The sequence below is a fragment of the Muscardinus avellanarius genome (genome assembly GCF_963383645.1).
Source record: "Muscardinus avellanarius genome assembly, chromosome: 1".
NCBI lineage: Eukaryota > Metazoa > Chordata > Mammalia > Rodentia > Gliridae > Muscardinus > Muscardinus avellanarius.
Window position 1 is genome coordinate 105,036,874 of NC_137786.1, and position 15,934 is coordinate 105,052,807.

A 15,934-nucleotide genomic window follows, 5' to 3' on the forward strand; every position below is an offset into this window, starting at 1 on the left:
AGGGCTTTATTATTCCCAACATTGAAAAGTTAAAGTTAGTAGAAAATCTTTTCATTTCTTTAATCCCAAAGCGAAAACTTGCTTAGATCAAGGTACCATGCCCATCAAATGAATATGGTTCATTGAATTTCCCCTTAGATTTCTTTTTTGAATTAAGTTTTGGAACTCCAGAATGAACAATATGGAATGGCTTTAAATAGAGGCCCAAGTCATGTAGTAGTTGGTTGCCACAACTGCTCCAAAGGAGAATCTTATTTTCTTAGAAGGTATGGGTGACAGGTTAAACTGCCTACCAAATTTTTATGTTGAAGAGCTAATCCTGTTTTTGAAAATGTGCCTTTATTTCTAGATAGTTTCTTCATAGAGGTAATCAAGTTAAATGAGGACATTAGGGCAGGTCTTAACTCACCATGACTCCCATTCTTATCAAAAGGGAAAATATAGACAGAGATAGACATGGGCACAGGAGAATGCCCTATGGACCTGAGGGCACAAGTCAGAATGATGGTCTCCCAGCCAGGGAGCCCCAAGTTGCCAGCAATCTACGGCCCCTAAGAGAAAGGCATGGAGCATTCTCCTTCACAGACCTCGGAAGGAATCGACCTTGTTCAAGCTTTGATCTCAAACTTCCAGCCTCTAGACCTCTAGGGTATTACTTTTTGGTGTTTATGCTACCCAGGTTGTGGAAGCTAAGACAGCATTGAGTAGGAAGGGCCTATCTCTATGAAGCAGTATCCACACCCATGGTAGACTTGATTGATTAATTGGATTGATACTGGGAATTGAACCCAGGGGCATTCCAACTCCAAGACACACCCCCCAGCCTTTTTTTTTTTTTAATTTTGAAACAGGGCCTCAACTCCTGGCCATGATAGCTTTTTAAATGGAGGGTTCCAGCTGGGTGTGGTGGTGCACACCTGTAATCCCAGTTCTTGGTAGACTGAGACTGGAAGATCCCAGGTTCATAGCCAGCCATTAGCAACTTAGTAAGGCTGTCAACTTAGTGAGACACTGTTTCTATAAAAAATAATAAAAAAGACATCTGGAGGTAAATAAAAAATAATAAAAAAGAGCTCAGAGATAGAATACCCCTAGGTTAAATCCCCAGTGCCACATAAATGAATGAATGAATGATTGACTCACTACCTGCTTCTTGAACAGTCCCCTTGACAAAGAGCCCCCCACCTTACAAAATAGCCCATCCATATAAATTACCCTTATTATGGATACTCTTTTTTTTTTAAAAATAGTAACCCAAGTTTTAATTAGCTTTCTAGAAATAACACTTTTCAGGGTGGGATACAGGGGAAATATGCCAAGGGACTTGTGTATGTATGAATGTATCACTTTGAATCTCACTGTGATATCTAATTGTAATGTATCAATAAAAGTAAAAAAAAAATCATCCTCCCCTCATTTTTTAGACCTTAATAAGGAAGTATTTTTTTGGTATCTTTGTATTATTACCTTGTCATAGACACAGCTTTTGAAGATTATTTTTTATATTCATTAATTTCTAGATTGGTCTTTTTTTTAAAAGTATGCCAACTCTTTTAGAGACAGCTTCTTGTAAAATCCTGGGTGAAAAATGGGACATGTTAAAGCAGCATTTAGTAGTAATGGTATGTAAATAGGTAATCTTTGCTAGTGTGTATGTTCTGTCACTTTGAATAATTAACTCCATCATGAATATCTCATGGAAATTAATGGGAAAATATTTGTTTAAGCTAAAGAATCCTGGTGGTAGTCTTTTGCCAGCATCTCTGGATTTGTTTATTTTTAAGAAATTTCTCACAGATGTAACACATGAATATTTCCCCCCTCCCCCAAATGTTTTCCAGGAGGGAATCACTAAACCATATGGAAAATTATAGGAAACAAAAGGCTTCTTTTGATTCACTGAGTCAATATAGTCTCTTGGGGGGGGCGGTGTCAGTGTTTATACTTGGAAAAAGGAGACAATTAGAAGGCTTTATTTTTTTTTCTAGTGCTGGCTGACTTCAACAGAAGTCCATGCTTTTGAAAACCTCTTGTGTGTTAAACACTTCTTTCCCAGCATTGACACTTTCCAGAGGGGGTTGGGGGCAGCAAGGACAGCTTGTTAGAAATGGTCAGGGTCCTTCAGGCTAGGGACAGAATAGGAGCCAAGACAAGAATAGTTGTCCTGATGGAGCTTACCTTTGACTGTAGAAAGCACATACATGCACATATACACACATACATTCTCAAGCAACTTAGGTGTAAATACCTAAGTTGAATGTTGTAGCAAGCTTGGAAGGTCATAGTGGTATGGGAAATGGGGGGTTCAACCTTTCTATTCTTTCAGATGATGATGGTATGACTGAATACCCTGAATTCATTTCCTCCCTCCCTTCCTCTCTGCTTATTGAGCGTAACTACATATTAGAGACTCTTATGACAGTGGGGATATTTCAATCACTGTGGATTTGTTAGTCTTCCTATCCCCTCCCTCCTTCCTTCCCTTTATTCCTTGGTGCTAGGGATTGAGCCCAGGGCGTTCTACCTCCAAGCTTCACTTCCACTCCTTTTTATTTTTTATTTGGAAACAGGGTCTTAATAGGATGCTAAGAGTCTCACTACTTGCTGAGGTTGTCCTTGAACTTGTGATCCTCATGTCTCATCTTCCTAAGTACTGGGATTACAGGTGTGTACCACCATGTCCAACTGGTCTTTTTGAGCTTTGTCTGTTTTGTTTGTTTGTTTTTATTATATAAAATTAAACACCCTCTTTCTTTTTCAAGTTTTCCATGAAGAGGCAAGGAGAGACAGCTTCCATCTGAGCCAGTCCCAATCTAACATATCCACTGTCACCTTACTCTCTCTCCTTCTTCTAACCACATACCCTGTATCTGTATGGTAATGATCTTTTCTTTCTTTTGGTTGGCTGCATGCTAGTTATGTTTTATACGCCTTTGTTCAGTCCTAAATGTTTGTCTCAGGTGAAGCTTTTCATACAGTAACTCTGTGAATGTGGTTGTTTAGTCTAGGTTTTTATGACAATGTAATTTTGAAAATGTATTTGTTATTTTGTTTTTTTATTTTTTTTTAATTTTTTTTTTTTTTGGTGTTACTGGGGTTCCTGGAAGCCTTCTACCTCCGGGCTATACTCCCAGACCTATTTTTACATTTTTATTTGGAAACAGGGTCTCCTAAGCCAGCGCGCGCGGCTGGCTTCAAACCTGCGCGATCCTCCTGTCTCTGCCTCCCAAGCGAGGGGATTACAAGCATGCGCCACCACACCCGGCTATGTATTTGTTATTTTGTGGTGCTGGGATTGAATTCAGGGCCTCACTCATTCTAGGCAAGCTCTCTATCATTGAGCTGCATCCCAAGCTGCTGATGCAATTTTAAGACATTTTTTAAGACATAATTCTTTTGGGACTGTTAAATTAGTTGCTAATTAAACGAAAACATCAATAAATGCACACATAACTTGCATTTGTGTGTGGGTTGGAGTAGTAGAGGACAAGAAAATGGAGGATTGGGTAGAGTGGTGCATGCCTGTAAGTAATCTCAGTACTTGGGAGGCAGGTTTCAGGATAGTGAGTGTAACTTAACAAGACCCTGTTTCAAATAAAAAAGGCTGGGAGTAAAAATTGTTTAATTCCCAGTACCCAAAAAAAAAAAAAAAAAAAAAAAAAAACAGCGAGAGAAAGAAAAAAGAAAAAAGAGGATTGATGAAAGTCAGAATTATAAAGACTAGAGAGATTTATGGAGGAGCTGAAAAATCTACTGGAACCCTATAGTAAGTCAACTTTCATTTGAGTAAGTTTTATAGCAGGCTGTGTGTTGCAGGTAAGTGATCCAAGCAGGTTTAAGTTTGAATTAGGATTTGTCTCTTACTAGATGTACACTTCTGGCAAGTGATATCACCACATCTGTAAGATGGGGTTAATTGTAACTGCTTTGCGGGATTGTTCCACAGAAGTTGAGTGTCTGAAAAAGTTGTACCTTGGAATTTTTTTTTTTTTTTTTTTTTTTTTACAGAGACACTTGCACACCCACGTTTATTGTGGCACTATTCATAACAGCCAAGAAATGGAAGCAATATAGGTGCCCATCAACAGATAAACAGAGAAAGAATGGAAATTTTTTTTATTCACTAAATCTGGGAACTTTATTCTTATTTGCCTCAGCTTTGTTAGGTATTTCCATGAGCCTTTTTTTGTGCTGTGGTGCCATGATTTTTAGTTTTGTAAACTGAGAGTGAGTACAGGTGCATTAAGGATATATGTACAAAGGGACCTCTAGGGGAAGATTCCAGTTTTAAACTACATGTGTAATTACCTTTTATTATACATACTTTCTGTTTAAAAAATAATGTTTTTGACCCTCTCCAGTTTATGATCTTGAAAGGAAACCATATACATTTTTAATTAAAGTAATTTTCTGACTTCTATCTTGGTATGTGATATGTGTACATATACTGGTTTGTTGTCTTTGTGGAATTGTGTAACTGAGATCCTGTGTTTTCCAGAATCATCTTATGTAACAGAGTTTGTTTTAGTATTCGGCCTCTAGATGGCAGTTTTGTATATGTCTTGGTAACAGTCCACTTGAAAATTAGATATCCTTTATACATTGACAGTTGGGAGTCAGTGGCGTGTGTGTGTGTGTGTGTGTGTGTGTGTGTGTGTGTGTGTGTGTGTAGAATTGGTCATTGTGTGACTGTTACACCTTCAGGGAAAGGTATTCTAAATACCCACTTTCCTGCAAAAGCAAGCAGCCCTAGCAGGCCTCCGTTTAAACACTTTTTAGATGGTTTTCTGAACTAAGGTACCATGCTCTCTGCTCCAGGCATGGCTTAGTTGGGGACAGTGAGGACAGCACACGCCTGATCCTGCTGTCCAGGGTGTGCTGAGAACCGGGCGGTCCCACTTTTCCCTCTTGGTGTAGTGTACTTTTATCTTGTGCAACAGATGAATGCATTTTTTCCTGGTTTCAAACTTCCCCTCCCTCCCCTTCTCACCCCTTGTTTGAAATAATATTTGATTTTGCCTTCCTGCTGGTCGGATTGAGTGCTGGTCTCAATGCTGCTGACATTTTAAGCAGGAAATGGCCTTTTCCTTCCTCCTGGGGTGCTGCACTGTACTGCCTTCATGACTGAAGTGGGGGCAATATCCCACTTTCTGATTTGCTTCTTGGCTGTTCTGTCGAGCTAGTGGAGCAGTTCTTGGAATCTTTAGAATTCATGTAGTTAGAACCTAAGCATTGAGCTTTTTGGTGTTTTGTTGTTGTTGTTTCTAATTAAATGAGAGAATGTTTGCTGTTTAATTCTGGTTTAACTACAGATGGGATTTGGTGGTTAATGGATTGAATCATAGAGTGTCTAAGGCAACCTTATTTCTGCTTTTTAATCTATATAATGAAATTTGGGTTTTCATTGAGTGAGTGTATCCATTTATTTGCCAATTTTTAAATACAGAATGAGTTTTTTGTTTGTTTGTATGTGTGTGTGTGTGTGTGTGTGTGTGTGTGTGTGTGTGTGTGTGTTGGTAGTACTGGGGTTCCTGGAAACCCTTCTACCTCCGGGCTACACTCCCAGACCTATTTTATATTTTTATTTGGAAACAGGGTCTCCTAAGCCAGCGTGCGCGGCTGGCTTCGAACCTGCGCTGTCCTCCTGTCTCCGCCTCCCAAGCGCAGGCATTACAAGTGTGCGCCACCATGCCCGGCGAGTTTGTTTTTTAAAGTTTGTACCAAATTTTGGTCATTACATAAGTTCAAAAACAGGGGAACAATTCAACCATTAAATTCCACTTATGTACATTTCTGCTCATCGTGAGATAGAATAGTAAAATGGAAAGAAAAAAGAAATGAAACAGAAGATGTATTTTCTTAGTTTGTTATCAATATTTGATTGTTGTTATCAATATTTGCATTCTCCTTAAATCTCATTCATCCCATCAATTAATAATGCTTTCTTACAGGGTATGATGGCTCATGCCTGTGATCCCAATACTTGGGAGGCTGAGACTAGAAAATCACAGGTATGAGGCCAGGGCTAGGGATTTGGCTCAGAGGTAGAATGCCTCTGGATTCAACCCCTAGTACTACAAGGAAAAAAAAAGAAAAAAGCACATTTATTCTACAGTTCACTCATTTTTATGTTCCTGGTGCCTAGTGCCATGGCTAGAAGAGAATAGACACGTGATCAGTATCTGTTACATGTAAAGGCCATGCAATTTAATATACCAAAGATTTCTTTGCTTACACTTCCTGATGTGTTATGACTTCATTCTCTTTTAAAATAAAATTATAAGAAATCATATGTTGTGGTTGGCAATGTTTACTCTTTATAGTGATATTTTTGAAATAATTCTAATTATTTTGGGAACTTTCCTTCCAAAAGGTCAATGCTGTAGACCTTAATAGGTTATGATTCAGTCATTCATTAGGAGCAGAAAGTATCACTAAGAGCAGATGAGAAGCTGCTCCTAAAGACATCTTAGGGTATATGTGGGAGGGGCTCTTCCTCCTCTAAAGAGCTGGTCTTGCATCCCGGTGCCCGCTTGCATGTGTACATGGGGCTGTGGAGTGCTGTGGTTAAGGAACGGTTTGTTTTAGAGCCAGGCACACCTGGGTTTAAGTTCAGGTTTTAACACTTATAGGAGTATAACACTGTGCAAATAATTCCTGAGTCAGTTTTATTTTTTGAAAGAGGCACAATAATAACAATACTTCATATAGTTACTGTGATAAATAAACAATAATTCAAGTAAAGTCCTTAGGACAGTGCTTGGCACATTATTAAAAAACTCAATAAATCTTAGCTATGGTTTGGGGGCACCATTGCACCTTCTGGTTTCTGTCACTTTCTCTTTCTCTCACTTTACCCACCTAGGCTGTCCTGGCATTGATGGGGTGACTGCTCCCTCTCTGCCTTGCACCTGCGCTGTTGTGTATTTTTCTCATAGGAGGAAAATACTTCTTTGTTCCTGAGTCTTTATCCAAAAGCAAAAGGCTAAAGGTTGTAAGGGGAATGAGGCCAAGCCTGCTTTCCTTGGGGTGTTAAAGACTCCTCTCCCAGTTTCCCTCAGTTTGCTTACTCACCTACTCTTTGCAGACTCTCAAGTCTAGTCTCATAGAGAGACATGGGAAGGAGGTCCTTCTCCCAGACTTCTCTGTGTGGCTCTGGTCAGATCTGGATAAATGAAGATCTGTTGAGTTTTGCCTTGTCACTCTCCAGGAACTCTTAGGGATTGGTTTCCTATGTTGCTTTAGAAGCAAAGGACCACGTCCCTTCCCTGGTACTCAGAGAGCTCTTTCACCTTGATTGACAGGCCCACTCCTCAACCTCATTTTCCTCTATCTTCTTATATGCATACAGCAGAGCAGGCTACACACACAGGCCGTGAGCATGTGTTTCTGTGGATGTCATAGTCCTCTTTTAATTTGAATTTGACCCTTAAACCTACAGTACTGAGGGTGGAAATTAGAGAATGAATTTTAGTCAACTGAAGACTTATGTCTTATGAATGAGTAATCCTGGATCTTTGGATGTTGATTTAGAAAGAACAGGACTGTTAGATTCTGAATGTGTTTGTTTCAGTGGGGTGGAGTTAGTTCTAGCATTTCCTTGTCCAATAGGAAGTGGGTAAATTGCCAAACCACTGAGATCACCATTGTTGACTCAGATTCAGGAATGAGATTAGCGCAGGAGAGCTGTCGAGGAACCCTGGAATCGGTGTGGATCCTGCTTCTGCTTGCTCGGCACTGGTGAGAAGGCCCTGAGCTGGCATCAGTGGTCATAGGATCCTGGATGTGTTGCTGCGTGATATACTGCTTCCTGTGGACGCTGTGGGGACAGCCTTTGAGGAGATGGGCTGATGGGTAACAATGTTTTCTGAGATAGATGGAGAGCCATTTTCTGTACCACTTTTGCAATGAGTACACCAGCCTAGAGAAAATTTCAGATCCTCCTTCATGTTCTCAAGCTGATCAGCCCCAGCACCAACCAAGGATGTATTCAGAATAAAAAGAAAAGCTGTGTTTTAAGTAGAGTTTTAGGATTGGGTTCTAGGAAGGATTTTTAAGCTGTTTGTTCCTTCTCTCATCTGGTGGCTAGAGGGAGTTGTTGGCAGGTTTTCTAGAATTTGCTAAAGACCCCTCCTCTGTCCTCATCAGTTCTCAGACCCTAATTTCGAAAGAGCCACTTTGATGCTTCCTCAGGAAGAAAAAGAAAATGTCATGATGTCAGAGCCGTTGTGTTCCTCAGCCCTCTGTCGGGTACATGGTGGTTAGGGGTGTGATTGGGGTGCTATGGGAGAGTGGATTGGCTTTGGGGTCCTGTGTATCAGCAGCACCTGCAGGATGTTTCTTTCCTTTTAATGTAATGCAGTCCTGCCCTTATCCAGCCATAATTTTGACCTGACCCCATGCTTGCTGTCTGTCCCATTTTCCCCTGTTAAATCATGACTAATTTTTGGAATTTTTACTTTGGGCCCGACACTTTGAAATTCCAGATACACTTCTCATTTAACTCCTTCCCTTGCAGACAAGTAATTGAACTGCTCTTAAAAATGCAGGTCATTAAGCCGGGCGTGGTGGCCCAGGCTTGTAATCCCCATGCTTGGGAGGCAGAGACAGGAGGATCGCTCAGGTTCGAAGCCAGCCGTGCGCGCTGGTTTAGGAGACCCTGTTTCCAAATAAAAATGTAAAAATAGGTCTGGGAGTGTAGCCCAGAGGTAGAAGGGCTTCCAGGAACTCCAGTACCACCAAAAAAAAAAATGCAGGTCATTAGTGCAAAGAGCAGGTCAGTTGCTTGTCCACCAAAGCCACCCAGCTAAGAAGCACTGGGGTCAAGATAATGAGTAAAGCTAAATACTTCTTGTTGAGAAGCCATATGTCTTAGTATTTAAAGCAATTTTTAAATTGAGCTGTAATCACAGTAAAGGGAACAAATCTCAAGTCTATATTTAAACAACTTTATGTATGCATATGCACATACATGCACACACCTGTGTGACCACCCAGATTAAGATGAAGAATATTTACATCATCTCAAAAGCCCATGTTCTCCTTTCCAGACATTGCCTGTGTCTTCCCCAAACAGAATCACTCTTTTCGCATCTGTCACCTTGGATTTTTTTTTATAATTGTTTTTACATCCTATAACTGGAGCCATGCAGTTTGTAGTCTTTTGTATCTAATGTCTTTTCCTCATTGTGTCTGAGATTCATTATTACATAGCAGTAGTTTTTCTATGGTATTCCATTGTTTAAATATACAATGGTTTAATTGTATCTTTTTTTATATTGATGATTGAATCCAGATGCATTCTACCTCTGAACTACAATCTTTTTTAAATTTTGCTGAGGGTCTCAATTATCAACTGTTCTATCATTGATAGATAAATTGTTAGATATTTTTGTTGTTGCTACTATTTTTGGCTTTTATGAATAAAATGGCCCGTGTTCCTGAGTATGCCTTTTGGTGGTCATGCACATTCATTTCTCCTGGTGATATATATGGAGGTAGAATTGCTAGGTCACACAGCAGGTGTATGTGTAGTTCTATAGATGTTTCAAAGTGGTTTTTATTAATTTATTTTCTCACCAGCAATGTATGAGAATCCCATTGTCTCTACATCCTTGCTACTCTGTGAGATTGGCAGTCTTTAATTGCTGTCCACTTGGCAGATGTTTGTTATATCTCATTGTGGTTTTAATTGTATTTCCCTAATGAGCAGTCATTTGGGGCTGCATTTCTTACCTGTGCTAGCCATTTGGATGGCCTCTTTTATGAAGTGTCCATTAAGTCTTTTATTGAATTGAGTTTATTTTTTTCCATTTATTTGTGGGCATTTGACACATATTTTGGATGTGAGTATTGTTGGAGATATATTTTACAAGTATTTTTTCTCCTCCTCTGTTTTTCCTTTTCATTTCATTCCCTACATTATCTTTGGATGAATGCAAGTTCTTTATTTTGGTGAAGTCCATTTTATCAGTGTTTTTTCTATATGAGTCATACTTTTTATGGACTTAAAAAAAACCCCAGCTCATTGCCTTTTCATCTCTTGAGTGTTTTGAGGTGGAGAATAATGTGGAGAACCTCTGCTGTAGGATACACTGGGCACCAGTATGTTCTTGGTTTTGGATTGGCTGTTTGCATAGGTCGTGTTCTGAGCCCTCCTGTTTGTGAACCATGTTAGGTGACAGAGCCCTTTATCATTTGGTCCTGTTGGACCCCATTCAGGAGCTCCTTAGTGTGATTTCTGGAATGCTTGGTGGGTTTCGATCCCCGGGACTTGGGTGGTCAGCACCAGCTCTCTGGCAGGTATGGCATCTTCACATTGGCTATGACATGGGTCACAAGGGTTAAGAGTTAGATCTCTTGTGTTCATGTCCAGCCTCTTTAATTTGTTAGCTCTGCAATCGTGGACAAGGTACTTTACCTTTCTGAGCCTTGTTTTTCATATCTGCTAAACGGGAGTAATGCAGAGCTACTTATCTCATGACATAGCTGTGAAGACTAAATGTATGTAGAGTGCTCAGCATAGCAGCTGGCACATGGTGCTGAGCTAGTACTGTTGTTCATTTAGTAATTTTTTTGGTACTGGGATTGAACCCAGGGGCTTTCTACCTCCCAGATATACTCTTAGCCATTTATTTGTTTGTTTATTTATTTATTTTTGTTTGTAACAGGGTCTTGCTAGGTTGCTGAGAGCCTCACTGCATTGCTGAGGTTGCCCTTGAACCTGCCATCCTCCTATCTCAGCCTCCCAACTACTGGGATTTACAGGTGTGTGGCACCACACCTGGCTTGTTCTTTTATTACAGTGTCAAATAGGATCACATTTCTCTGTAGAGCTAGAAAAAAATTCTCTTTCATTTGTTTTGTATTTCCTCTCCTCATTCCACATCCTCTCTCTTTCTTCCCTCTCCTCGACCTCTCCTCTCTCTGCCTCCTCATTTTTGCTGTAAAACCACATGCATTTAAAACATGATCTAAATTGACAGCCTGTAAGAGAAGCTGTGCAAGTATACTGTCTTGTGGGGGCTGACATGAGAAGCATAGGCTCATTAAAGATTTTGCTTTTTTAATTTTGTTTTGAAGGCTGGTGGTTGGGAAGGGGCATAGGGAACATTAGTATGGATAGAAAGTTATTGTTTGGTTCCCAGATAAAGAATCCTTTTATCTTGGTTCTAGGAGATCCATGTGCAAAAGGTTTATGTAGTAGGGATTTTAATTGTTTTGAAGGAAAAGAAATGAGTATTTGCTAGATGCTTGGAAAAGATAGCAAGCACTCTATCCAGATGTACATACTTGAGACTGAGAAAAAAATGATCTGAACTTGGGGTGATAGGAATCTATTCACTATCTACCAACCATTCCCCATGACCCTCTCCACCCTAAAGGGAACAAGGTCACATGTGGAAAAGAACTTGTATTTTGATATATTTTGAAACGAAAACAAATCCTGTTGCTGTTCCCGGTTACTGAGGCCAAGTGGCCCACCCTTCACAGCTTCTGAATTTGTCTGAACTTCCTCTTTGTGGCTCTGGGTGGAAATTTCACACTGTGTGTCACAGAGTTGATGTGATATTTCTGGGGCCACCGAGAACTTGATACTTAGGATGACTCTTGGATTCAAACTATTTCCTAGCAGGGAATGAACTGGCTTCTTGACCCCAATGTAGAGAGGAGTCTTTACTGTTCAGGGGAGGGGTACCAGGAAAGAAAAGAGTGGGATGGAGTGGGCAGCCCAGAGCATGGATCAGCTGGAGAGTTGGTTAAAATCCAGGTTCCCAGTCCCAGCACAGAAGTTCAGGGTTATTAGGGTGGGATTAAGCTGAGAATCCCCATTTTAGTGGCTTATCCAGTTCAGAAACAGATGGTGCTGGAAAAAGACCTTGAGCAGCATTCAAAGGCCCTGGTCCTGGGACTTGAGGGTTCTGCAGTAGACGGTAGCTTTAGAGCCATCCTCTTCAAAGTAACTTTGTACTTGGCTTTTTGAAAGTGCCTGGGGTAAATCAGTTCACTGTGTCCCTAAGCCACAGCATCAGTTCTGTGGAGCAGGGCTGTCAGCAGTCTGAGAATGAAAATTTCTGAGCAGAGAAAGAGCCTTAGCAGGTGTCTGTAGCAGGGGGAGTTTTATCCTTGGAGTCATTTTGTGTTATGGTGCCAGCTCCCAGTATGGCCTTCACAGGAATGACCACCTCCTTAGGGATCAGTGCCCCTCCCATCCGCAGCACACCCACCTACCATATCTGCCTTCTCACTCCCTCGACACCCCCACAGGTGTGCATGCATAGCCCCACCCCATACTCCTCTACCTCAAACTCTTGTCTTTGAAATTTTTTTTTCTTAAGGGCTGTTGAGGGATGATCAGTAAAAAGATGGCATGATATTTAAATATGTTAAACACAAATAGGTCTATCCTATTCATTAAAATCATAGAAACCAACCTGGAGCAGGGGTTGTAGGCGGTTTGATGAAGCAGCTTGTGTGTTTTGGGGCCCAGGCTTGTGTGTGTGTTTAGTACTGAATTGCCCGGGATTCTCCGCAGGCCTTGTGGACTCAGTTGGCAGACGGGCTTTAATTCTCACTCAGTAGATTTCCACTTGGCCTTCCTGCTTTTTCAGACTTTAAAGATGAGAATTAAAATCAGAAATTCCTAACTTTTTAAAGTTGCAATTCTTTTTGAGAATGTGATGGACAGTTTGAATTGTTTCTGCAAAAACAAAAAAGTACTTGCATTTGAGGAGGAAGCACTTTATGGGCAATCTGGGCTCCATCTGTGGAGCCCAAGTAAAGAATTCCTACTTTAATCAGTGTACAACATTCTCCTGAGGTCATTCTTACAGAGTTTCATGATATGGTATTTGCTTTTGGAGGGTTTGTGCTCAGTGGTAAAGTGGATTTCAGTGAGAGTGGGAAGAGCCAATGCCCATAAAAGTACTCAGTCTCTAGTAGGGCAAGTAGTCATTAAAAACATCATCTATTTAATAAAATCATAATTATAAAGCCGATTCACTCTATAAAACTTTCCCATGTCAAATGCAATTGAGAAGTATAGACCAGATATTAGGAGATGGAGCTGCCTCTAGCTTGGAGGTTTCTACCAGTTTTTATCCTGAGTCCAGTAACTACATTCACTTTAAAACATAGTTACTGCAGCCCTCCTGTGTATAAAGTGAGCTGCTAATCATTCTGGAAAATCGAAATGATGAAGATTTCAAGGGAGGAACAGGGTGTAAGAGAATCACATTGCTCACCTGTGTCCCTTACCTGTATCTCCTGTGTTCCTTCCTGCCTCTCTGAGGGAGGTGGGCTTGTTAAGAGGGGCTTAGGGAAGTGGCTTTACTTTATGAGACTGGAAGGTGTCCAGAAAAGCTCATGCTGTGGCCCTCTTTGTGTCATTGACCTCAGCAGCCTCTCATTCTGTTGAGTTAGGTTTGCCTTTGGCACTGTCTCTACATGTGGCATTGGGTTCATATCTGTGTCTCTCCTTTCTCCACAGGCCAGGGGTTATCACCATGCAGGCATTATCGGAAGAGGACCGGAGGCTCTGGATGGAAGCCATGGATGGCCGGGAACCTGTAAGTAACAATTCAGGGAAGTAGAGCAAAAATAATGATCCCAAGCTCGTTGTTGGTCCCCAGTACACTGATTTTTGCTGTTGCTCTGAAGTCTTGCATCTCTATAACCAACATACCAGAGGCGGTTTTTTATTCCTAGGTTGATTTTTTGTGGATATTGCTTTTGCTTCTTTTTGTGTGTAGTTCCTGAACTTTGGCATCCTGGTTCTTAGATAAAAGTTCTACATGAGGCGAGACCAAAACTCTCTCTTTGCAGAAACAGGTGTAATTAACTTAGACTTAGGGCTCTTAAAGAAGGGACAGTCCAATCTGACTTACTGAATGTTTATTGACCATATGATGCCTTCATTATCTTAACCCCATTTTAATGAGATAAATGATCATTAAAGTGTATACAGGTTATGTAGCATCTTTTATCATCACCTGTGATTCCACCTCCCTTTGCCGTAGTAATTCACATCTCATCACAGGCAGCAGGACATTCCCAGGGTAGATGTACGGAGTTAAGCCTGGTGATAGGGTTTGTGCACCAACTTTAGACATGCTAGTCTCAGCTGGGCAATGTAATCGGTTATTCTACATCTTGTGACTTGTGAGAAGCCTGGGGCAGGTCTCAGAACAGAACAGTTCTCTTATGTTAGTGCTAAGGATCTCTATTCCAATGTTCAGAAAAGTCAAGGTTACACATATCCTAAGAGTATAGTCTAGCCACCAAGAAAAAGTAGGAAGAATCTGCAGGACCAGAGGGCCAGTAATCAACACTACCCAAAGTACTGTTCAAAGGGGAAAAATAGACAAGGAAAAAGCAGGTCATGATTCGCACTGACTGTAGAGCTCTGTGTATCAAGCTCAGTGAGCACATAGATGATCTTGGTTCATTTGTGTGCTTCTTCCTCAGCCTGCCCTGTGAAGAGATCTGGCAATATAGATTAAGGTACCTTCACATGTAGCTATATTCTATATAAACCTGAGATGCTATTCAACCAACTAAGCATAAAGAAATAACAAGGGTTTTCATAACATTTTAAATATTTAGGTACAGTTGGCTAAACTATAATGAAACATTTAATCTTAATCCTTCTGGGCAAAATATAAAATAGCCTCGATTTTCTCAGAATACATCATTACCTATAGAAACGGCTCTCAAAAGCTAATGTATGTTTCTACCAGTAGGGTTTTATTTTTTTTTTTTAATTTTTTAATTTTTTTTTTTTTTGTGGGCCTGGGGCTGGATTCCAGGACATTTGACCTCCAAGCTACACCCCTGCCCTATTTTTTATTCTTTACTTTGAAACAGGGTCTCACTAAGTTGCGGAGAGCCTAAGTAGCTGAGGCTGTCCACGAACCTCGATCCTCCAGCCTCAGCCTCCCGAATGCTGGGATTACAAGCGTGCGCCACCATGCCCGGCTTACCAGTAGGGTTTTAGAGGCACAATCACTGCTTGATCTCAGGGGCCTTTGAAAGCAGCATCTGAAAGCCTCCTTCTTTGCCAGTATCTGTTGAGCACTTTTTAAATATGTTAGGCACAGGATTGGGCATGTCACATCTTTTAACACATTTAATTTTCTTATACCTTTATGAAATAAAGGTTATGATTTAATTTTAATTTCTACTGAGGTTGAGAGGTTAAGTAACTTGCTCCAAGTTACACTGAGAGTAAGTGGCCATATTAGAGAGTTATGGGCTAGGTTGCTGTGTAACAATGAGAATCCAAAGTGTAGTGGCTTAAAGGAAGAGAAAAGTGAGTTTGTCTCCTAGAATCCAGTGGTGGGTGGTCCACACATAGCAGGTCATTCTGCTATCTTCAACTCATAGCTCTAGTCATGCAACCCAGGTTACTCTAGTCATTGCCATTTTCCAGCCAGAAAACATAGATGAAAGCGTGCTGGGCAGCTGCAAGTAGTAGTGCAAGCCTGTAGTCCAGCCATTTGGATAGCTCGATCCCAGGAGTTTGAGACCAACCCAGGCAACATATTGAGACTTCAAGTAAAAGACAAGACAAAACAAAAACACCTAGGGCAAATATTTTGAAGGCCTAAACATGTACCTGTCACTTCCATTAACTCAAACATAATGATTTGGCCTCATCTCTCTGCAGAAGAGAATGGGGAATCCAGGTTGCATGTAGCACACATGAGCCCTGCCAGTACCCAGCAGACTTCAAGAAAAAAGAGGAGAAAGGATGCTGTGCATGGTTGGTAGGCTCCACCACAGTGGCACAACTAGAATTAGAAATTCATAGATGTATTTTTTTCATCTTTACTAAACTGCTCAATTGCCTTTTAAGAATTTTTACTTAGTTATTTTTATCGTACTTTCTCTGACTCTCTTAAATGATTCTAAAAGCCTTTAGAGTAGGCAATAA

At 40.7% G+C, this 15,934-nt stretch overlaps 1 protein-coding gene across 3 annotated transcripts in view; it reads left to right on the forward strand.

Annotated features, from left to right (window-relative positions):
- The window catches only part of ARHGAP26 (Rho GTPase activating protein 26), a gene marked incomplete at both ends in the record, with an annotated part of 441,415 nt that overhangs the window by 159,811 nt on the left and 265,670 nt on the right, over positions 1 to 15,934 (forward strand). For all 3 annotated transcript variants that reach the window (XM_080697772.1, XM_080697773.1, XM_080697774.1), the window contains one exon: positions 13,490 to 13,568. In XM_080697772.1, the coding sequence (XP_080553898.1) occupies positions 13,490 to 13,568 (79 nt within the window). The remainder of the gene's footprint in view (positions 1 to 13,489; positions 13,569 to 15,934) is intronic.